The 25368-nt window shown below is 41.7% G+C and overlaps 1 protein-coding gene across 7 annotated transcripts in view; it reads right to left on the bottom strand.

The window, feature by feature from the left end:
* Positions 1-410: 410 nt before the first annotated feature.
* MMD (monocyte to macrophage differentiation associated) overlaps positions 411-25368 on the bottom strand; it is a 125654-nt gene continuing 100696 nt past the window's right edge. For 6 of the 7 annotated variants that reach the window (XM_053294169.1, XM_053294168.1, XM_053294170.1 and 3 more), the window contains 6 exons: positions 21778-21859; positions 11171-11331; positions 9266-9340; positions 7895-7996; positions 5506-5575; positions 411-3073 (listed from right to left, as the gene is read on the bottom strand). In XM_053294169.1, coding sequence (XP_053150144.1) covers positions 2873-3073; positions 5506-5575; positions 7895-7996; positions 9266-9340; positions 11171-11331; positions 21778-21859 — 691 coding nt within the window. In that variant the 3' untranslated portion in view covers positions 411-2872. Of the gene's footprint in view, positions 3074-5505; positions 5576-7894; positions 7997-9265; positions 9341-11170; positions 11332-21777; positions 21860-23112; positions 23132-25368 lie in introns of those variants that run through there. The other variant, XM_053294173.1, reaches the window with a different exon arrangement.

Below are 25368 nucleotides of genomic sequence, written 5' to 3'. Positions count from 1 at the left end.
GCATTCTGTGAAGAACTGGTTTCTACTTTTTTAGTGAATGTTGTTTCTTCATAGAGTGAAAGAGCTGGCCAGCATGTGGCCCTGAGAAAAATCACACTAGGACTCTGCTGTCCACCTGGACAGTGTCAATTCATGCAGGCTTTGAAAATGGAAGCCTGCTGGTGTGTGTGGAAAGCAAGTAAAATCGTGCTTGGAAAGCACTTTCCTAGCGTTTTTAAAGGGCTGTCTGGAAACATGCTTGGGCTGCAATCTTATGTATACTTTCCTGAAAGTCCTATTGAACACAATGGAACTTACTTTTGCGTAAAGATGAAAAGGGCTGTTTGTGTATTCAGTATGAAGAGTAAGCAGCAGCCAAGCTCACCCATGCCCCAGTCATGTTAATGGAGTACAAAATTCATCAAGATGAATTCCAAATTGCACAAAATCTTTATTTGCATTTATCTAGCACATTTAAATCTTTTGGGATGAACAGGATTCAAAATATTTTTGGCGAGTACAATTCTTGTTTTTTTTTTTTTAAAAAAGCAAACACTGTTTACTCTTAAAAACAAACATTAAAAAGACCATGAGAAGTCACCATAATGGTAGCAGAGTTAATTTGAGCTAGTTTCAACAAAAGCAGAGAGCTTTACATATATTTTAATGGTCTTGACAGTACTGCACATTAACAGAATACATGAACCCACAACAGGTAAATATATTAACGTCAGACATTAATTTAAAAAAAGACAACATTCAGATGTTCTAGGACTGTCACAGTAAGTATTTTCTGTTCTGCTGTTTCATCTTCATGTTATTCAGAAAGCGAGGTCTGTTCGATCCCAAACCAGGGATTTCAGTGCTCAGTAGAAACTCTGCAGGAGCTTCAGCAAACTCTTGCAATGGTGCATGCCAAAGATGATACAACACTGTCAAGAGTGGCACTCCCACTTTTCCAAAGCTCTGTGTGCATCCTGGAGCCTTGCAGAGTTTTGGAAGCATCCCTGGTATAGAACGGTTTTGTAACCACCAGCTAATACTTTGTGGAAGTGAAGTTCCAGTGCCCTAACTTTTGATCAGAGCATTTGTCCCATCCTGCAAAATGGACACAAGTGCATCCAATTCTAAAATATGCAACAACCCATGGGCAAGTCTAGAAGAAATTAATCATCATCTTTGGGGGTAGGGGGAATCCCTATCTCTATAGTACAGATCCACTGTTTTGACAGGCAACATATCCAGAGTAAAATCTGAAAAAGGCAACATGTTCCATTTGAGTTTTAAACACACCAACATGAAAAAGAGCAAGTTAGAAAAAGAATAAGTTCAATCTTAATATAAGACATTCATTGTACAGTACAGTGGGACATGCTACAGTCACAAATTACAATGGATTCTAACATCTTGTTATTTAATGCACATGTTCTACAATCAAATTGCTACCACAGTTCATTGTCCCAGATTCTCAAGAGCAGCTTACGTAAAGCCCAGTTTTGCTACTTTAAGTCCCAGACCGATGAGACATATCAAGTTCTTCAAACCTCCCTCCCTGAAAAGGCCATTTGGGTGTGTGAAAAACCGTCGGCTATTAGTGCTCGGTGTTTATCAGCAATTGTTTTGACTAAGACTTTGGAAAAAAGATACATGTACCAAGATACTTGCTTCCCACTGACACCCAATGGGAACTACGGTAAGTTTCTTGAAAACTAAGCCTCATTGTTTGAGCACCAAAGTATCTGATGTGATGCAAAATCACTTGACACTTTAGAGTAAGTTTACTCTTCGCAACTGGTAGGTTTGTGACTACCTGTATAGAACCAGGTTTCCAGAGTGCTTTGACTGCCTCTAGAAATGGCACTGTGGGATGGGTTTCATCTGTTAGCAAGCACTACTTGTGTTCTTAAAATAAATCCAAATGAGGCAATCCAGTTTATGGTGAAGGATAGCAGGTTTTTAGGTTAAAGCTGAGCAGAGCCAATTCTGAAATTCATAATCTCACACTTAATAAAAACCTTTCAAAGAGGTATATCTGTCAGTACAGTATGTGGAATGTAGCCGTTTCTTGCAGTTTCACTGTAGGTACAACTGCAGCTGTGTGTACTTTTAAAATTCTTTTACAAAACATTGTTAATATATATATATTTATATATGTATATATAAAAGTCATATTAGTACAAGTGTTGGGGGTGGGTGGGGAAGCTAAACATATCTATCCATGATTTGTATTTTATTAAATAGTTCGTGAAAAAATGGTAGAAAGCAACTAAAAAAAAAAGAATCAAGTCTTTGCTATTGCATCAACTTCCACAATTCAAAACGGTCGTTTCAAAAATTTTATGTTCTTTAAAGTTGCAAAAAATAAACTCATTAAATACATTTTTTAAAAAGGAATTTGTAAACATCAGGCCGCCAGCCATTTTTACACTGTTTTCCCTGTTAATGCAGAATAGACTATTAGCAATGCAGAATGTGTCTCAAGCCACAATCTAGAGCTAGGCATGGTTACACTCACTGATTTAAGCAGGCTCAGAAGCCCCACTGGATTGCAGCTGCCGTGCAGCGACAGTGGATGCAATACACTGAAATGAACTGGAGTTCTACAACGCTCTTGCAGGACTCCCATTTATTCTAGTAGAGACTTCCACAGAAAAAGTGCTTGGAGAATTACGTGCCGAGCACTTGGTATATGAACATCAATCCTAGGACACATTTTTGTCACTTTAGTTCACAGTAAATGTGTTCAGAAAACTATCAAAGTCAGTGCATTATCCCCTGTGCAATATTTCTTCCCCCCTCCCGTCCCCCATTTCCCAGAATTGCTTTTACCCATGTAATACTGAGTTGGAGGCATAGTGCAGGTTGTAGGGTGTGTGTGTGTGTGTAAGTAATATTATAAGTGGCGGATGATATCTGCAGGGCTTTTGTAAAGATACTTCCAAATTGCGTAATAATGAACCGCAGCAGCCGTGGCAACAAACAGATGCCAGATGGCATGGGCAAATGGAATGGTCCCATCACTCTTGAAGAAGATCACTCCCATACAATAAATTAAGCCTCCCCAGGCAACTTCTTGAAGTCCATCAGTGTTGTTCTGTGAATTAATAATAATGAAAACAGTGAAAAGAGTTAATCTTCATCCTCCCACATGTAACTATTTTCTGACAGTTGTTATCACCAAAATTATAAACATACCTGTTGAAATTGTACAAAGCCAAGCACTAGTTCTAATTATTATAAAGTCAGAACATAGGAAGATCTTTGCTGAATCAGACCAAGAGACAATCTAGTCCAGAAAATTGTTTCCAACAATGGCCAGCAGGAAGGCCAAAAGCAAAAGTCAAAAGTTCTGGGACACTGGAACGAGAAAAGTGTCTCTTCTTCACACCAAAACTATGAACAGTATTCACAGAAATCATTCACATGACCAATACCGGGGCAGGGGAAGGCAGGGTTCAACCTACCTTCCCCCAGACGATTGATGTTAGTATCTTCGGCACACGAGCTGTGCAGCCACACAACCTGCACTGCCGGGAGCAGCGCAGATCACTATTCGCACTACATCCAGCAGCACAGATTAACAGACGTCGGGATTCATTTTCCAGGCATTCAGATATCCCACAAGCCACTGCATGATGAATGCGATGGCTTGGGGGATTCCCCCGCCAGATGGACGCTCTAGGTGTCAATTTCTGTCTCTCCTAGGCCTGCGCGCAGCCCATGGAGACACATGATTGTGGCAGCCGGGTTAAGCAAGTGCTCGCACCCTTAACCTTGGCTAAGAGCTGGGCTAGGAAGTAGGGTTGGGCTGGGCGGAAGAGCCGGAACCCATGTGGATCCCAGCGCTCCACACGAACAGCCTAGCCCAGGCTTTATAAGCCTCTATCACATTTAGCCTTTCAGGAAAAATGGTCATAGAGTAAGACATTAAATTGTTATCTACTTTTGGTACTTAACTAGGAGTGCTTCATCAACATAATAAAAACCAGATAGCTTAAAAGCAAGCAAGAAAGCACTGTGTACTGTAGGACACACACACAGCTCAATAGGATGGAGAAGCATAAAGCTACTGTTGTGTCATGGCTTTCCTAAAATCAGCACTCTTTTTTACATTATGGATTCGCATTCCAAGGGCTATTTGGAATTCTGACAGGGCATGGTTAAAAATAACTGTAAACAGCAGGATGAAGTTTGTTAGTTTTCTTGTGTTGCTAATTTAATTTATTAACACAAGAATACCAATATTAAATTATTAATAATTTAATTTATTAAATTAAATATTAATTTAATATTTAATAGCATTAAATCTTTATACTATTTAAAGTATAAATAGGTATACTTTAAAAAAGTAAACGTTTGAAATGTCAAATGTGTTCAGTCCACTACATTATACAGAAGTCCATTTTAATACCTAACGGTTGCAGGACAGATTTCTATTTAAATTGGGAACTAATAAAGTTGAAATTTTGTTCATCATCACACTGTTCCTATAGTAATGACCACAGTAGCCTGAGTCAGCCTCAAGGCTCCAGGAGCATACTCCAGATTCCTTTGTGAATCACTCCGAGAAGGAATGCATGTGGCATCTTTGAGGGGGGAAGGGCCACGGCGGAAGCAGTTTTTGGTGAAGTGGCAGGTGCAGAGAAGGTTAAGCACCCCCCCCAACCTCCCCTCCTCTGCAATTCCAATTTACTATCTAGAAGCAACTTTTTAAATTTAAGAACACCAGCCAATGGGATGATATCCCACATGCAAGATCCAATCTTGCCATTAGAAGATATGGAAGAAGTGTGACACAATAAAAGCTTGATATATGGTGGATGTAACTGACGCAAGCTCCTGCTGCCTCTTATGACCACTAAAACTCCATGAAAGAACAAGGCACATTTTCCTGTCAACAATCCAGGACAAACCCATATACCTTGGTCAGGGGAGGTCTGTAGCTCCCCGACTCTCCACCTTATGTTCTCAGACTTATCCCCTTTAAACTTGTCTACCAACAGCTCTTAGCCATGACAGCAAAACAAAGCTTCCATATTGAGAGGCAGAAAATACAGTTTCCAGGTGCAAACAAATGGGGCTGCTGACTTCATGTCTTGCTTAGGGCCTTCCTATGCTGGACTACATGGTCTGACCCAGCAGTGCCCTCCTCATGACCTCCTTAAATGTGAACTCCATCTGCACATATTGAACACCATCATTAACATTATGCCATGCAAGCCAGTTTTCATAATAGAGTAGATAATCCTCATGCGATGTGAAACTGGATGGCTGAGGATAGCGTATATCACTGTCCAGAACACTTTTGATATTCTTGGACCAAAACATTACAAATACGAAGGGAGAAGGCAAGACAACAGAACTGAAGTGAAATTCAGGTACTTTTAAATACCAAATATGTAAATGAATACAATAGTAGAGTTTGGGTTTTTTCCAAAAACGTTCTCCCCCCATATACTCTTATATTAGTGACAATAATTTCAAGATTAAGATTTTAAAGTTCTTTAGCAAGCATTCATTCCTTACCATGGAGGTCACTGCTAGAGCAGGGGAAAAACCCATCGCTAAGTAGAAGAAAAGCTCCACAATTTTATACCTTAAAAAAGACACACATACACAATAAGCTTACAACTATGCAGGGGCGACAAGCCTCTTCACTCCACAAATACACGTTTTCATTTATATACAGGTGGATCTCATGATACGTGTTACAGATATTTGCCGTTTTGTGTATCCGCGATCCACCAATTGTTACTCTACCTCATTACCTGTGGATACACAAGGTTAAAACCAATGTATCTGAGGTTTCGGGACAAATGGAAATGACCTCGTAGGTCTTTTCCGGCCACCATTTCATGAGGAGGAGCTATTTTGTGGCTCATTTGAACTAAACACAGCATTCCCCTCCCCACCCTGTAATTTTACATGGAAACACAGAAACTTTGGGAGGAGGCATCACTGGACTGCTGAAGGCCCACAGAACATGATAGGGAACTTTATTTTGCCTTTTAAAACTTCTATTTTGGCCATTTCCCCCATGATTTTCAAGCCTCTAGGAACCTAACCCCCCAATCCCATTGACTTTAATGCCCTGTTATCCACGGTTTCATTATTCACGGTTGCAGCTGAGAACGGAACCCCCAGAATGAGGTTCACCTGTACATGCCTTTGTGCCATCAAGGAATTCCTGTTCTTCATGAACAGAAACATTTTTTTTTTGAACTCTTTAATGTCCCATCTTATTATTCCATTGGGTGGGCATCCACAAAATGGGAAGACTGACTGTTAATAATGAAGAGTGGAACTAACCAGAGAAAGAACTATTCCACAAATATACAGAGGGAGGGGTTTCCCCTTTAATGGTGCAACATGTCCTTAATTAAGGCACAGGAAATATATTCTTCAATGACAGTTCAACAAAACCAGTAGAGGCCTTTTGAATAACTCAGCATCGGTGACCTCTAAAGAAAAGAGCTGAAGAAAAAATGGGAGCAGGTTGCATTTGGGTTTGGGGCAGTAAGAAAGTAAGGAACATACACATTTGTTTGAGAATCTGCTTCCTTTCTCCCTAAAGAGGTCAGAGTTTTTACAGCCATTTCTATGGGAGATAGCCCCTGGTGGCGCAGTGGTAAAACTGCTGCCCTGTAACCAGAAGGCTACAAGTTCGATCCTGACCAGGGGCTCAAGGTTGACTCAGCCTTCCATCCTTCCGAGGTCGGTAAAATGAGTACCCAGAATGTTGGGGGCAATATGCTAAATCATTGTAAACCGCTTAGAGAGCTCTGGCTATAGAGCGGTATATAAATGTAAGTGCTAGTGCTATTGCTATAGATAGATAGCAGATATCAAAAGGGCACAATCGGACTACACTCAGTGGAATGGAAATGAATTGTGCCCACAGTGTTCATTTCTTTGAAAGGATTACAGAAATCCAGACTCTTCTCACCCACTCATATTATTAAGGGCTGACTGAATTATTTATCAAAAGGGAATCTCACAAGTGGGGACACTTTCCCATACTCCAGTGATATGCCTGGCACTGATATGGCAAGACACAGATTAAAATAGACTAATTTAACAGACTGTGTGCATTTCTCAAGAGAAACAGAATACACTCAGGGTTAAAATTGCTTCTAACCAGGAAAAGCAAGATGATTCTGTTCCAATTTTTCTTACCCAAAACCTACCACATGTGAAAGATTTTCCACTCTAGATATATAATACTATTTCTGTACGAGTCAGGATAACCCTTGCCTACCTCTGTGCATGTATTTCTGTCATTCTGAAATTCTTATGATAATTCATATGTTAAAACCCAATGCCAACATAACATGTCACTAACACTGAATTTAAGAAGGGATGAGGTCAGAATTCAGATTTATTCAGCACCAACAGCTCAATAGTAAGTGAGAGACGTTTCATTTCATTAATTTCTAACATGCCTCTCCAATGCTTAAGATAGCTTACAACTTCATAAAACCAGCAACAGAACCTCAAGCCATAACAGTTGAAGAAACTATGAATCCAGCCACTAGTTCAGGAACTGGAAGAAGGCTGCAGGATTGTGTGCATTTCAGCCTTCCCCACCCCTGTCTCTACCCCTAATTTGTAACTTCCAATGCAGAACTACAATTCATGACTCTGGTTTAGACCAGGGCTGCACAACTTTGGCCTTCAGATGTTTTTGGACTACAACTCCCATCATCCCCAGTTACTATGGCCAACAGTCCGGAATGATGGGGACTTTAGTCCAATATAAGCAGGAAGGCTGAAGTTGTGCAGCCCTGGTTTAGGCTGTCATTTTGTTCTCCACTTCCAGTTCCTACACCAAGGTTAACAGATCCCACTTGATGATACTGTATTGGTAGTGATTGGAAGAAACGGTCAATTCAAATCTAAAAATCAAGTCTCTTACCTTTCATGGTAGAGAAATACATAAATGGCTCCTCCAGCAGCCATTAGCCAAATAAACCAACGCATATGGGATGCCAGAGGTCCAAGCTCACGAAGATTTAACCTTAAAAAAAAAATTATAACAATAGAAGTGAATAAATGGCATATTGCATTCTGCAAGATATTGAAGCTGTTCTCATGAGCAGCCTGGGCTAGGCTGCTCATGTGGAGCGCCAGGATCTATGTGGATCCCAGCTCTCCTGCCCAGCCTAACCCTACCCCTAAGCCTGGTTCTAAGTTGAGGTTAAGGGAACAAGCACTCCCTTAACCTGGCTGCTGGGATCATGTACCTCCTCAAACTGCAAGCAGCCCAAGGAGGCACGGAGACAGATGCCTAGAGCACGCATATGATGGGGGATCCCCTCAATGCACTGTGCTCATGGCACGGTGAATTGTGGGACATCTGGAGGCCAGGATGCATCGTCCCAGCCTATGGAACTTTGCACTCCATGGTGTAGCGTGGATTGTCTGGGAATGTGGTCCTCACTTCCCTTCCTGTAATTATCGGGGGGGGGGGAGGTGAGTTGGAGCAGCCTTCCCCCCACCCACCAGTGTGAATGGCCCTAAATATCTGCAGATACACCAAAATAATTAACCAGTTCCTAAAGACAGAAATATATTTCTATTATATACATATTTATATAAAAGTAGTATTTGTTTTTCTACAATACAACTCGAAGTTTGCACTTACAAAAAACACACAAAATCCTAAAGGAAACATTAAGAAATCAGTTCAGTAAAGTTTTGAAAAAGGGATGAGTGCGGAGATCAGATTTCTTTTGAACCAATTCCTTACACTTGATAGGATTTTTTAAAAAAATTAATTTGATAGTGAATGGGATATTTTTATGTTATTAATTTATCATATGCCACTCCATTGCTTAAGGTGGTTTACAACTTCATAAAGCCCTCAATAAAACAGTTAGCCATAATAAACTATAAATCCAGCCACTAGTGTTTTAGGAGAGTAGACATCAAGGACAAGATCAATAGCTACAGTTACACAGGAAGTACCCTGGCCCCAGCTTAGAGGTACACATGCACACTCTGTTGTGTGCACAGTTAGCAAGCATCAAGCAATCAAGCAATTGATGTATAAGCAGAAACCTGCTACTGTATGCACCTTGACCTTGCTGGATCAGGACGACTGTTTTTAAATACAAAGATAAAGAAAAGCCTTTATTTATTAAATGGAAAAGGGATTTCACTGTCCTGCTTCTGACCCCTAGCAGATTAGGCCGTGTGCAATTAGTCAAACCAGCTGAGTGGAAACAGTGATGATAATATGCTGCTGCAATTTTAGTTACTGTAAAGTATACATTTTAATCCTTACCATGGTGCATATGACGCTGCAATGAAGATATAGATCATCATTCTGTCACACATATGAAAACAGTGCTCCATTGTCCTAAATGGAAAGGCAAACAAGATGGTAACTAAAAACACCTAAGATATTACAAATATTCTCCTCCCAAAGAGAATTATGCTTACAAGATTAAAAATAGTATGGCTCATCTTATCTAGAGCAGAGATCTTTTCCCCCTTGAACTAAAAAAGCACCTAAAATTAAACTATTTAGCTCTAGCTAAAGAAAACCCACTATACAGTACAGAATGGTTCAATAATTATGAAGCTGTATTGTGGGAAGGTTAAAAAACCCCAAATATCCATTTTGTGTTCATCAAGACTATGGGGTAGTCCTTCTGTGAACTAGACCAGTGAGAATGGAATAGTTTTGTCTGCTATTTGGATATGCAAATGGTCACTGGGAAGAAAGAGGTGTACTGACAAGAATATGGGCTTGGGGTCTCTCCTCTTGTCCTGCACCCTCACGGAGCCAGCAGTTGTGTGGGCGGCCGATCCAGCCGCCCAAGGCTGCACCCTGATTGTCTGCGGGGAGAGTGGGCTTAGCCCGCTCTTCCCACAGACCCGACAGAAGCTCTTCTCATGGATCGTGAGAAGAGCTTCATAGTTTATTAGTTTCATGGATTCCTTAGCTTCTATTATGATACTTAAAGGCAAGTTCATGAGGACCAAAGTTTTTCTGCTCTACCAGTAGTTGTTTTGTTTGCCCTGAGTCATATTCCACTAAATGATTTATTTAGAATGGTTACATCTATTGCACAATCACTAAGTCCCATAAGCAAAATTTAAAGAGAGACACCAAAACTTTAAAGCAGAGGTGGAGAATCTTTTTGGCAACTGCATCATACAACAGATCTGAAAGGACAAGATAGTATTATTCTAGTAAGGACGAGATAGTATTATTCTACAGCAACAGCGCAGAATGAAACATGGAGGGAGTAATGTAGGCCACCCACACAACTGCTGGCTCCATGAGGGTGCAGGACAAGAGGAGAGACCCCAAGCCCATATTCTTGTCAGTACACCTCTTTCTTTCCAGTGACCATTTGCACGTCCAAACAGCAGACAAAACTATTCCATTCTCCCTGGTCTAGTTCACAGAAGTACTTGGTTTCAGGGGAAGGGACAAATTTACCCCATGGTCCTGATGAACATAAAATGGATATTTGGGGTTTTTTAATCTTCCCACAATACAGCTTCGTAATTATTGAACCATTCTGTACTGTATAGAAAGCTTCTTAAATCTTGGCTTTTTACCCAGGCTTTTACATGACTGTTTCTACTGCTGCTTCTATTACTCATTTATAGTTTTATGCTTGTATTTTATAGTTTTTAAATTAGATTTGTTTTATATTTTTAGCTTAATATTTTAATCGTCATTTTAATTGTATGTTTTTTAACGTTTGTAAACCACTTTGGGGTTGTTTTTAATGAAAGGTGGTATATAAATTCAACAACAACAACAACAACAGCAGGCCTGACTCCATGCCATATCCACACCTATGGGTCTTTCTGCGGCTGTACTGCTTGTGCAATCTATGTTGCAGGTTGACTAATCCTGCCTTCAAGACATTTCTGAAGAAGCTCTGTGACTGTACCATAGACGAACTGCAGCACAGTAACATCAATGGTCCATCTGGTGGCTTTACTATCCCACTCTTTGTACCATATTTTTAATACCAATGGTGCAAGCATTTCAGGTGAATCCTACAGCAAGCTAGCTAGCTGTGTTATCCAAAGTAACTCCAATCAAAATCTCACAATGTTTTCCAGACAAAGGGAAAATGCAATCTACATAAGAAGTCACCTTAGAAACAGCACGCAGCATGTAGCATGACACAAAAAGAACCACAAATAAGTGCCTGTGATATACCTTAGGTGACTCTTTTTCCAAGAAATTATGTGAAACACTGTGGAAACGATGAAGAGTGCACACAGACCAATGCCGTACATCCATGCTGTTATCTTTTCCCATCGATCGTCAGAGAGCCGGTGAAGCAGGGCACTACCCACGATTGCTGGAACAATGAGAAACTAGGGAACAACAGGAACATGTTACTTGCCATTACCCGTTTCCACATTTCAGAGCTCCCATTATTCTACTCCCCATGACTGGAAGAGTCTCCTCCTCTTTATTCTTGGTTTCAAAGGAGTGAATGAGGTGTCCGGGTTTTTTAAAAACATGACCGGGGGAAACAATTATGCCCAGTTATGTTACCAAAAAAATGCCTATCTCAAATCTACTTGCATAATGAAAAGGAACCTTAGGGTTAAGCTACATGCAATGTTACCTGTACAGTGTGGCCTCAAATGGGCTTTTTAGAATGGACATAGGAAGGGGAACATAGCGAATCAGGATTTTGACCAGTGTTCCTTCTAAGGCGTGCGCACGCTCACAAGTTTTTTTTATGTCTGCTCAGTAAATTTTAGATCCCGCTCAGATTGAATTAGGAAGGCCCCACTCTGAATGCATGTGCACACACATTGCCTTGATACTGCCGCCCAGAACAAACTCATTTCGCACACAGATGAAAAAAATTAGAGAACACTGACTGGGACAGCAGTGTGTGTGTGTGTGTGTGTGTGTGTGTGTGTGTGTGTGTGTGTGTGTGTGCACGACTTCTGCACCTGTGTAAAGCCTCATCAGGATCTGGCTATCTAAAGCTTCAGCTCATACATTTTTTTGATGGGAATTCTGACCTGAAGCATCATCCTAGGCAGACACTACAGGCCTCTCTCCTTAGTTCAAGCAACTGCTGCAGCTCAACTACATTTTCCTAATACAACAAGAGGGAGGGAGGGAGGTGAGCATGTGAATGCACAGAAATACCATTCAATTACAGGTAAGCAATCTGCATGACGGCTTTGTGATCTTCTGTGCTATTCAACCTGACGGGAACTCAGTCAATTATCTCACCTGGCTTTGGGGTGGTGGCATGCAGCATATCAAGGAAACAATTGCAATACTGCTCTTCCAAAAGCAGAGTCTGAGCAAGCTCTCAGGTCCAAAGCATAGTATTTGTTGAAGGAGGAGGGAGGAGCTCAAGTTGCTACCTTGAGAATATCTGTTATAGACAAGTCTGTCAAATGCTGTAGAGGTTGCTACCACACAGGTAGACTGGGCTCTAATCATTGAAGGGATCAAGAGAAGAAACTTGCATGCTCAAGTTAAGCTTGATCTCATCAGGAAATGGCATATCTTCCCTAAATGCCTGCCAACAGGCAGTAATGTGCTGAATGAGGGATAACAAACTGAAGTTGAATCCAAATAAGACAGAGGTACTGACTGTGGGGGGTCGAGAAATGGTTTAGATCTGCCTGTTCTGGATGGGGTTACACTCCCCCTGAAATATCAGCTATGGAGCTTGGGAGTGCTCCTGGACCCAAAGCTCTCCCTGATTTCTCAGGCTGAGGCCGTGGCTAGGAGCGCTTTTTATCAGCTTCATCTGATACGTCATCTATATCCATTTCTGGAGGTGAATGGCCTTGAAACAGTGGTACATATGCTGGCAACCTCCAGCCTTGACTACTGTAATGCACTCTATGTGGGGCTGCCTTTGTACATAGTCCAGAAGCTAAAATTGGTACAGAAAGCGGCAGCCAGATTGGTCTCTGGGACAAAACGAAGGAACCACATAACAACAGTGTTAAAATAACTGCACTGACTGCCGATATGTTTCTGGGTGAAATACAAAGTGCTGGTTATCCTCTCTAATAAAACGCTTGGTGTCCGTCCGTGGATGGACACCAAGCGTGTGTCCGTGCCGCCCTGCCCTGTTCTGCGCCTGTGCGAAGCGCAGGCGCAGAACAGGGCAAGGGAGACACGACCACCGGCACCCGGTGGCCATCTTGGGCGGCCAGAAGCGGCCGCCCCGAAAAAACGAAGCCTGCAGGCGGCGGTGGACGGCGAGTGGAGGAGGCGGCGGGGGAAAGCCAGGCAAGCGGAGGAGGCGGCGGCGGGCCCGGCCGGAGCCGCCGACTCACCCGGAGAAGGCGGCGGGCCTGGCAGGGGAAGGCCAGGGAAGACGGTGGCGGCGGCCCGGCGAGGCGAGTGGCCGCCCCGAAGAAGCGAAGCCTGCAGGAGGCGGTGGACGGCGAGCGGAAGAGGCGGCGGGGAAAGGCCAGGCGAGCGGAGAAGGTGGCGGCGGGCCCAGCCAGAGCCGCGGACTCACCCGGAGAAGGCAGCGGGCCCAGCAGTGGAAGGCCAGGGAAAACGGCGGCGGGGGCCCGGCGAGGCGGCGGGGCCGGCTGGGAGAGGGCGAGGGCGGGGGCAGGGGCTATGGGGAAGGCAGAGACGGCAGCGGGATGCAGCAAAACTCTCCCCTACTAGCGCCCGTTATTACAACGGGCTAGAAAACACTAGTTACCTATAAAGCCCTTAACAGCTTGGGTCCAGGCTATTTAAGAGAGAGCCTCCTTTGTCATGAACCCTGTCACCTGTTACAAACTTCTAGAGAGGTCCAGTTACAGGTGCCACCAGCTAGTTTGGTGGCTTTCTCTGTGGCTGCCCCAGGGCTTTTGAATATGCTCTCTGCTGAAATATGAGCATCTCTTCTCTGTTTGTTTTCAGAAGACCCTCAAGACTCTCCTGTTTTCACAGTCTTTTAATTAGAACTATTTTTTAATAATTTTAATGTTTTAATAACTGTTTTATGCTGTTTTTATTGTGTCATGTATTTTAATCTGTTTTTAATTTTAAATATTTTAAATTTTGTACACTGCCTAGAGATGTACATATCAGGCAGTATAAAATAAATAAATAAATTAGCGTTGAAATAACAAACATACATAAATTCTGTCTTCTGTAAAAAAGCAGTTCTATGAAAACAAAATGAGATGGCTCTTTTTAACTTTTAACAAATGTAACAACCTTTCAGCCATAGATGTGAGGAAGAAAACAGGCAAAAAGTGAAATGAAGAACATGAAATGTTGACATGACCTTGGGTAAAGAGTTAGCATGTGGTCACAAGACTACCTTATCCCTGAGAAGAACAAGATACAGAGGATCCATCAAGAGAGCCCACAGTTCTCCAACTTGATGCGTGGAGATGGTGACCATTAAAAAGGCAATTTGTCACAACAGCAAACATATGTCACAGGTTGCCAGAAATTTGAAGGGCTTGCTCCTAAGCTGCAAGAGAATTAAGGGCACATTCCAAGATAGTGGTACCTTATACATACTTATTCCTCACAACCTAAGGCACATATAACCACCACTGATTTAAGGAGAGATTCCTCTACAGGCAGGTGATGGTATGCTGTTTTTGCTGCCAAATGAATTTTAAGAGAGCACAGGCTGAGGCTGGATCTCTTGAGGTATAGGAGATAGGAAAGAATTACAAGGAAACCTCACTATTTGTGGACTCACCATCTGTGTTTTCGCATACCTGTGGGTGTCCAGTCGACACCCAATTTCATTATCTGCAGATACTAAAAGGTTAAAACCCACGTATCTGCAGTTCCTAGAGGACCGGAAGTGACCACGGAGGTCACTTCCGCCCGCCATTTTGTAAGCATTTGCAAGCAGGAGCCATTGGGGTGCTCATTTCTTTTATAAAAAGGCATTTCCCCCACAATATTTCGTGGTTTGGGGGGACATTTCACAGCTTGGGGCACAAGGATGGCTGGCACAAGGAGACCTCATGGAGCACAGTGCAGTAGGGGGCTTTTGGGCCACTTTTTGACTTCTTTGCCCCCCTTTTCCCCATCCAGGAAACTAGCCCCCTGTTTTCTATCGACTCAATGCCTCGTTACTTGCAGCAGTAGGCAAGAAACAGAACCTCCATGAGCAACAAGGTTTGCCTGTATGTTTAGGGGAGTGGAGTCTGGGAGCACGTTATGTTGAGTTGAAAAGGCAGAAAAATGCTTCAAATTGGCTGTACAGGATATAAGTGTCAAATTCTTTCTAGAAACCAAGACGACACATTCAATTTCCTGGTCTAATGGTGTCTCAGTGTTATTTTTCAGGCTGTGAGGCAGATAGTTTGGATAATTGGATGAAGAACTTAGTCATTGGCCTTTGACAGAAGACTGGGGTGGCCTGTAAACCACAGGTAGGTCCCCACAAAAGAGATGCACAAGTATTGGAAACCATGACTGGTGGAGTTACTGTGATGACAGAAGTTTGCCATTCATCTTGTTTTATTCTTACTTTTTGAATAACCTTGTCAAAGGTTATTGGGAAAGGGGGGAATCGAGCAGATTTAAACCCCAGAATTGCAGAAATGCATCCCCTATGGACAAAGGAGCATGGTTCATTCTGCTACAGCACAGCACAAATTGTATTTTAAGTTGGCTCTAGCTGTGAACATGTCTCGGTGCAGAGCGCCCCAGAGATCAAATACCATACAAAGGCAGAAAGGATTGACCCTACACTTATAAGTAGGGTTAGGGTTAGACTGTTTCAGATCCCTAAATACGAAGGGCTGAGAGCCATACAAAGCTCTAAATACACCAGTCCTAGTTGCTGAGCACTACAAACATGAAAGGCTTGGGACTTGGACCTCCTGGGCAATTCATACAGGTCTTTGCCATGGAGTTGTCTTTGAGTATAAGAACTAACCATTCTATGGAAAACAAGCAAGCAAGCACGCACCACAAGGAAATTAAATTAACAGAGAGAGAGAATAAGAAGAACACAAATAGCAAAGACAGAAATACAACATAATAAAAAGTTGACCAGATATATAATAAGATAATCTCTTTTTTTTGTTGGTAAAGTACAGAACAAGGGGTGGGGGGGGGAGAGAAATCTACCAACAAGAAAGAATGAGGCAACAAAGTGAATGATGTGACAGCTATAAAGAACTGAGGGGAAAGGGGTGTAGTACATCTGCCTAGGACAGCACTTGAGGGCAGGGCTCCTGCCAAAAGAATGTATGACATAAAGCTCCAGAAGTTTCCTGATGAGGCTTTGTAACAGCTCAGAATTCCCTCCTGCACTAGTGTAAGTAGCCCAGAAGATTTTTTAAAAGATTATTTTACATTTTATATCCCACTCTTCCTCCATAGAGCCCAGAGCGGTGTACTGCATACTTAGGTTTCTCCTCACAACAACCCTGTGAAGTAGGTTAGGCTGAGAGAGAAGTGACAGGGGAGAGGAGAGCTGATCTTGTGGTAGCAAGCATGACTTGTCCCCATAGCTAAGCAAGGTCCATCCTGGTTGCATATGAATGGGAGACTAGAAGTGTGAGCATTGTAAGATATTCCCCTCAGGGGATGAAGCTGCTCTGGGAAGAACAGAAGGTTTCAAGTTCCCTCCCTGGCTTCTCCAAGATAGGACAAGATTTATTTATTTTTAAAATAGGACAAGATTTTTTATTGAACCAACAAACTACCAAAGCATACAGTACGTTGCCAAAGCATAATTATACACAAAGTGGTTGTTTGTACATGATATATCTACAAAGATTTACACACAAGGATTTGGAAACCCACAAGGTTATGAAGTATATGCAGGTAGTACTGTAACTCGGGAGTGGGGGATTTCAAGGCACATCAGGTAATCGGGGGGGGGGGGGGGTTTACGTCCGACGTCCATTTCCACAATTGGTCCCATTGCTGTTTAGAAGAGATACTCGTCTTTTTGCACATAACCATACAAACTTTTCCAGAAGAGATTTACTGTCTCATCTGCGTGAACCTCTTGGCTGCGTCTTCCCTCCCTATTCCTATGCAGGAGCATTGCATAAATGACATACAGGTTTACTAGCCTGATTACGAGGAGGGGAACATTCCAATTCCCTAGTATGAGGGCACCCGTTCCGTCCCATTTCCTTGAAGGTTTCTTTCTGGGACCTCGAAAGGAGGTTCTATCACTCAAACCCGATGTTAGTTCTTCCCAAGTCTGTTTTTCCAAATCAGGCCACTCTAACAGCTTGCTTACTCCCTGCCACACTCTTTTGGCTATAGGGCTGAGAGAGATTCCTGCCTGCAACCTTGGAGAAGCTTCTGCCAGTCTGTGAAAACAATACTGAGCTAGATAGAGCAATAGTCTGACTTGGTATATGGCAGCTTCCTATGTTCCTATGACTGGCCCAGAGTCACCCAGCTAGTATCATGGTTGAATAGTGATTTGAACTCAGGTCTCCCTGGTCCTAGTTCAGCACTCTAGCCACTACACCACGATCACAAAGATGATATTATTTAACCCTTTCCTCTTGCACCGTGCTCTCAACGAAAGTGTCCCCTGAAGCGGCTGTAAGTGTCAGAAGGGAAATGGGCATTGGTTTACCAATCCACATTGCTGCCCCCCTCCATACTTGTGATTGCTGCTTAAGTTTTTAAAATCTCTCTCTCTCTCTCTCTCTCTCTCTCTCTCTCTCTCACACACACACACACACACACACACACCCCATTAAAAGTATCATGTAGTTTGGCCCTTAGTTGCCTTGATCTGTTAAACTTCTAAACATTTGCTCTGACTGAAGGTTACAGGATTGCTGTGTCATCCAAAAAACACAAACCAGCGCCAAACTGTCAGACGGTATATTGTATTTGGGATTAAAATATGCTGAAAGTAACACTTTGTGATGTTCACTGCACAAGCAAAAACAATAGAAACTGCTTAGAGAGGGGCTATTGCAAATATTTCAAACATACTGATGTACAAGGGATGCCCTCACTAAAATAAACACACCACCATGCTGGTACTTAAGAAACAGCTTCAAAAAGATAAGTCAGCCTGCTTTCAAGGTTATCAGCAGTTATTTCAGTATTATCTTTAAAAAGGCTCATTAAAAGCAACTAAAAACAGAAAATCGAAAACAAACTAAAACACTGGTATAAGGAAGGTTGCGCCTTTCAATAGCACAAGTGAAGGGAGAGGATCTTTTTAAAATATGTATTTCTGGAATGAAATTAGGAATCCTGTCTGCTATGCTCCAATGTTTCATTTGAGACAGAGGCATTTTGAATGACGCTTATTGAATGTCGCAATACTTACCAGTTTACCAGAGGAAGCTGCTAGCTAATTAGGTACTTAGCTCCCTTCTACTTGCACAGATAACTATGCAACTGATAACTGGCATCACTACCCACAACTAGAGTTGTTCATCTAGGAGATGACTGCACAGATAAAATCCACACCAATAGGGGTCATCAAGGGCTCCTTCACAAAAGAAGAATTTTGATACGAGTTGAGGGCACAAAAGTAGTGTCCTCAATTCATTCTATGAACTGAGTAGAATGTAGTCTCTGGAATCAGAAATACTGTTTTCACTTTCTACCAATGTACTATTGCATACCAACCAATGCAGAATACAAGTGCCTAGGCAGATATGTCCAGCCCCAAACTGCATCTCTCAGTAGCATCAAGGCCAATGACACACTAGATATTTAATAGCATTAAAAAGGGACAGCAGGTCATAGGAGGGAAGCAAGTAACAACTGAGCCCATCCCACTTTTAGCCATAGGTGAAATCCATATACAAGGTGTGTGTCATGACGGATTCAGGTTGTTGTTGTTTTCTTTTTTTGTAAAGAAGTGCAAGCCGTTAGAGGTTGCTGCTACTTTGCCAAATCATAGCAGCACAAAAACAGGGTTTACACATAGATGCTAAGTCTGCAGTATGCACATTTATCAAAATAGTAAACATGGCTGCCTTGACTAGCATATTTCCAACTGCAGTGGTGGTAGCAATTCATGTAGTTGCTACCACCACTGCAGTTGGAAATATGGTAGACAAGACAATGCCATATTTATTATTACTGTTAGCTCAGCTAGCATTTTTCTGTGTAAACTTTATTTCAGCCAACCAACAATGCCAGGGAGCAATTCATCCCTCCGCCGCCCCCGCCTTCTTTTTTAAGGGAAACTATTGAGCAACCATTTAGTGATAATAAAAGCACAGAAAAAGGAAGTATGTGTGACCCATTTATGTTTCCTCTTTTAGCAATCTTTTGTGGTATTTAAAGATACCCTAAGCATGGCTTGAGCCTCAGAAAAGCCAGAAGCTCTACTGTTTGAGAAGGAATTTGCAAACTAAAAACTTGGCTGGTTGTTGCAACAGCTTCATTGGTATGAACTACAAAATAAAGTGTCCAGAATACTTCTGCTGATGTGCTTGCTTAAGATTAGACTTTTATAGTTCTCCAGTTACTGGCTTGGCTTTTTGACACTGTCTACAAAATATTTCATTAAATACTTCAAAGTCTATGAAGACTGCAATGTAGTGGCACATGTCCAAGGAGAAAATTTTCTGGACACTGCAATTGCAACACATGGATGTGAACCATAAGCTAATATTTCAAATGTCTTATTAGCTCCAAGATACAAACACTATGAACAATGTAAACCTCCAGCCTCGTAGTGGAAAATCCATCCATTAGACCGGAACAAGCACAAGTTGCTCAGTCCTTGGCACTCTGCAAGGTCATTCACACAATCAAAAACTGTGTTCTACCTGGGTTTGGGAGCTTTGTGGGCTCTCAATTATCAGTTGTGGGGAAGCAAATTAAGAGGAAAACCTGGGTAGAAGTGATTGTGTAGAAACAAGGTAGGAGAAAAAGCTACCTAGGTTTTCCTCCTACCTTTAGGGGTATGCATGAACCGCTCTTTGAGCGCTGGTCTGGCACGGAGAGGGGAGCAGGACTTTAAGATGAAGAGCAGGTAAGGACTTACTCTCCTCGATCTCCCCACGCAGCTTCCTGCTGGGGCAGCGCTCGGCCCAAGCACCCCCGTGCAGTGCCAGCACACACGACGTCTGCGCGTGCGCATGCATGGTATTGCTGACCACACAAATGGCACCTGTCACCTGTGCATGAGCGGACACCATGTGCGTGCTAGCACTGAACCGGGGTACTTGGGTTGAGCACCACTCCATCAGGAAGCTGCAAGGAGTGGTGGAGAGCAGGTAAAGGCTTACTTTCCTCCTCCTTAAAGATCCAATTCCCTGCTCCCCTTGCTGAACTAGTGTCCGAACTGCAGTTTGTGCACAACCCTGTCTACCTTGCTTCACACAAGTGAAACTTGGGAGCACACGCAGCCCCCAAACCCGGATAGAACACAATTTTTGATTGTGTGAATGACTTCTATGATTAACTAAAACCCAACTGCTATGCATTATTTATTTAAAAGATTCCTATCCCACACTTTCACAGGTGTAGGATATGTGCAGGATATCCTGCACCGGTGTGGGATATGTTAAATAACTTAAACTTACAAAAGTCAAAATTAACGATAATTGTGTATTTTCTGTTTGAGAGATTGCTCTATATTTGTCTAAAATCCACAGCTGGTACAGAACAGCCCACCTCCCAATGGCAGTGGACATTTGGAAGTATATTACAGTAGCCCATGAAATGACTTCTTACTGCCTCTGGACACAAACTTGAGGTGCTGCTTTTGACCTTTAAAGCCCTCATGGGCTTAGAACCAATAAACCCATGCCAAACAGAGGGCTACAGGCCACTTCCAGCCTCAGAATTGTGCTGCAGAATTGCAGCTATGAAGAGAAAATGCCAGTCAAATAAAAATCTCAGCTAAATCCAAATAGACACACACCACTTATCTACAACTACTGATCATCCAAAAAAGAAAAAGAAAAAGAAAAAGGCACCCATCTAGGAAAAAAGCAAATCTGAAGGAAGAAGAGCATACATAGAAGCTGCAGCAAGATTCTTCTGCTGAGATGGACCAAATAAGACCCTCTTCCTGTTACCATTTTAATAACAGAAAACTACTTGATTGGGAGGTGGAAGAGAAACAAGCATGCCAATTCTCAATCGTCTCCACCAAAATACAGTGCTTCCACTTATTGTTCGTGGCAGTACTTTTGGATGCTTTTGGTATCTAAGCAACAACAACAACAAAAGCCTGAGGGGAAAAGAATTTCTCAGGTGACCAGATAAGGAACATAAGAACAGCCCTGCTGGATCAGGTCCAAGGCCCATCCAGTCCAGCATCCTGTTTCACTCAATGGCCCACCAGATGCCTCCGAGAAGCTCACAGGCAAGAGTCTGTGGAAGCTTTATTAATATATGGTGTATGGGGCCAGATGGACTAGTACATGATTCTGTGGACTAAGAACCTTCATAGACTTCTTGGTGAGGCTATTTCAATATATGCTTCAATATAACAATGCTGCTGCTGGCTTGACAGTGTTTGTTCTTGACAGTCTTTTTTGAACAAAAGGTTTTAGCAATAAATCTTGATAGTTCCTCAGCAGTGGGATAATTATCTTTTAGCAATCATTAGTTTAGTAGGGATGAGGCTCTAGGGAACCTGTGATTCCCCAAAATGGTCCGAAGTAAAGAAAGACGGTATGTATAAATAAATACAAAACAATGGAGCTTTGGGGGCTCTGCTGTGCCCCCAGAACATGTGCCTATTTCAACAACCTATCATCTATGTTAATGGCACTTCCAGTACTAGCTTGTATTCAGCCATGATTTAAACATAGTAAAACCTAATGCAGATGGGAAACCGGAGTGATTTGCATGCAATGTGGATCACACTGCCAATAAGTCACTTTACTTACCGCATGAGTATAACAGTTAGCAGCATGTTCATAGCAAGTAGGCTTGTAACGGCTGTTTGCTGGAGCGGGATGGTTCATGAATCTGTTGAGACAAACCAAGTCATAATATAAATAGGATTCTTACAAGGATATAAAATATTCACTGTTGTAAGAATATTCTAGATATCAAACTAAGGAGGACCAACCAACTAAACTGAAAATTGTTCTGACACAGGAACTGGGTAAATTATTCTCCAAGCATGTTCACATTAGTTTAGAAATCCAGAAGGGCCAGGTGTTTAAAAGACACCTTAAATTTAGATGGTAACATTTCTCTAGTTGCCAGTATATTGTACCTTTCTTTTGTTCCTTGATACCACTTTAGGGAAAACAATGCTCAGCAATCACATTTTATTTAATTATTAAAAATTAAAAATATTTATATCCCACCTCCTCCAGTACATTAGTGCTCAACTGCTTGGGGTGGCTCACAACAATAAATCAGATACAATACAAAAGAAATAAAGTTAAAAGTCCCATCTAAAATTATACTTAAAAGATACAAATGTTAAAAATTTCAAATTAAAAGTTAAAAGCTAAAAACTAAGTATCCTACCAGATACAAGCAGTGGATAAAACATTTAAAAGCCTCTCTAAAAAGATGTGTCCTCGGTTTTTTAAAAGCATTGTTTTTGTGATTTTAAAATGTGCTTTGAAAACGTGTTTCTTTGACCTAGTCCAAGGTCAAATAAGTGGGGATCGGGTGCGTGTATGTGTGTGCGCGCACATCATTTGGAAGGGTTTTCTTCTACATTCTCTCATTTCCATATTATAAAGTAGTAGTCATATTGTTTACTTACAAGAAGTAAAGCAAGTTCACCTTTGCTGTCAAAGGTCCTAGTTTCTGGATAGTTGCCTATAAAATATGTGTTGCATCAGCACCATAATGGTCTGGTTGTCAGCCAATATTCCAAATACAGTATGGCCACACCACAAATTATAATATTAGCTTTCTAGTCCCTTTCCTAGTGATTATTAGGGATTTTAATTTTTTTAAAAAAACAACTGCTACACACTGGGTTGACATTTTCATTTTGCTATCCACCCAATATCTCTTTCAACAGTTCATACCACTCAATGTATATGTCTAGTTGGGATGTTATGTCCCACTGTCCATCAATTTACTTATTTACATTCACTCAGTTTGGAGAGATCCTTTTGGAGCTCTTCGCAATAAATTTTAGGGAAACTTATTCAGGTTTTCACCACCTAAATAATTTGGTGTAATCTGCAAACTTAGCCAACACACTGCTTATCTCTAACTCTAGAAAAATTTATGACAAGATAAAAAAGCACCTGTCCCAGCATCCTCCACATGTTGGGGGATCCCACTGTTTTCTTCACTCCATTGTGAAAGTTGTCTGTTTATTCCTATTCTCTGCTTCCTGGCCTTTAAGCAGATACCAATACATAAAATGGCCTGTCCTCTCATCCCATGACTGCTGTTTACTTAAAGGTAAAGGTAAAGGTAAAGTGTGCTGTAAAGTTGATTCAGACTCCTGGTGCCCACAGAGCCCTGTGGTTGTCTTTGGTAGAATACAGGAGGGGTTCACCATTGCCTCCTCCCGTGCAGTATGAGACGATACCTTTCAGCATCTTTCTATATCGCTGCTGCCCTATATAGTACCAGCGGGGATTTGAACCAGCAACCTTCTGCTAGTTGGTCAAGCATTTCCCCACTGTGTCACTTAGGGGCCTTTAATCAGAAACTTTGGCAAAAGCTTTTTGAAAGTCCAAGTATACAGTGGCAATGTATGCTTCGCATAGGTACAATTATCAGAAGAGCTATCAAGTTAATGCTCTCAACATTTGAAAAGTTTGAGACTACAGAACCAGGAACATAATTATTCACATTACAACAATGATAAACAAATGGAAATGTACATAGAGGAAAGAAAGAAGCATATAGCAATTCTTCTTGAACTCACATTCATCAGGGTTGCCACTGAAATAAGCAAGTTAGAATATAAGTAATTCTGGTCCTAAACAGGCAGGACACATCTCAATTTCTATACTTCGGAATGAATTTCTTCACATACATTTATACGTCCACATTTTCTATTGGGCAGAAAAATTAGTCTAATGGCTTGTTCAGTTCTACTTTCTAGCTGAAAAATAGTTAACACTTTCAGACTGCTTACTTGTTTAATATGACTAGATCAAGCTTCTCTGAGACATAGTTAAAAAAGTTTAAAAGCTGTAAAAGTTCTCCCACACACAAATATAGTTAGTATGATTTCTCTACATTCCTCTAAGGGGCAGACTGGTGCTATGGAAACTTTATTACATGTATAATTAAAGGATTAAAATCTGTCATCAACTTGAAAAGTATTTGGTTGGAGGATGCAGGGTACAAATCTTACACAATTTAACACTGCTAACATGATGTCCTCTAAAATTTAGAGCAAAATAAAGTTAATAGATTTTGCTTTGTTTTAATTGTGAAAGTAATATAATTTTATTTATTTATTTAACATGTATATCCTGTTCATTCTCAAAGAAACCCAGAGTGGTGCATATGTATTTGTTTATCCTCACAACAACCCTGTGAGGTAGGTTAGGCTATTACTACTTATATACTGCTTTTCAACAAAGGTTCTCAAACCAGTTTACATAGAAAAATGAGTAAGTGAATAAAGACTGTCTGCTTTCCCAAAGGGCTCACAATCTAAAAAGAAATATAAGGTATTTGTATTTCAGAGTTAGCTAATTACAGACCTGTTTCCAATCTTCCATGGTTGGGCAAGGTGATTGAGTGGGTGGTGGCCTCTCAGCTCCAGGCAGTTTTGGTTGATGATTTATCTAGACCCATTTCAAACCAGCTTTCGTGTGGGCTATGAGGTTGTGACTGCCTTGGTCGGCCTGATGGATGATCTCCAACTGGCTATCAACAGAGGGAGTGTGACTCTGCTGATGCTTTTGGCACTCTCTGCAGCTTTTGATACCATCGACCATGGTATCCTTCTGGACTGCTTGAGGGAGCTGGGATTGCGTGGCACTGTTTTACATGGTTCCATTCCTAAATCTCTAGTAGACTCCAGATGATGTCACTTGGAGACTGCAATTCTGCAAAGTGATAATTAAAATGTGGAGTCGCACAAGGCTCCATATTGTCTCCAATGCTCTTTAACATCTACATGAAACTGCTGGGAGAGATAATGAGGAAGTTTGATGCAGGGCATTATCAATATGCTGATGACACCCAGATCAACTTCTCTATGTCAACCTCATCAGGAAATGGCATATCTACCCTAAATGCCTGCCTGGAGGTAGTAATGGACTGGATAACAAACTGCTTGAATCCAAGTAAGATGGAGGAACTGACTGTTGTGGGTCAGGACTCAAGAGATGTTTTAGATCTACCCATTATGGATAGGGTTATTCTCCCCCTGAAAGATCAGGTACGTAGCTTGGGAGTGCTCCTGGATTCAAAACTCTCTCTGGTTTCTCAGGTTAAGGCAGTGGCCAGGATTGCTTTTTATCAGCTTTGGTTGATATGTCAGTTGCAACCATTACTGGAGGTAAATGACCTTAACACAGTGGTACATATGC

This window comes from Hemicordylus capensis, chromosome 2 (assembly GCF_027244095.1).
Source record: "Hemicordylus capensis ecotype Gifberg chromosome 2, rHemCap1.1.pri, whole genome shotgun sequence".
NCBI classification, from domain to species: domain Eukaryota; kingdom Metazoa; phylum Chordata; class Lepidosauria; order Squamata; family Cordylidae; genus Hemicordylus; species Hemicordylus capensis.
This window is presented reverse-complemented; position numbering and strand designations above follow the sequence as displayed.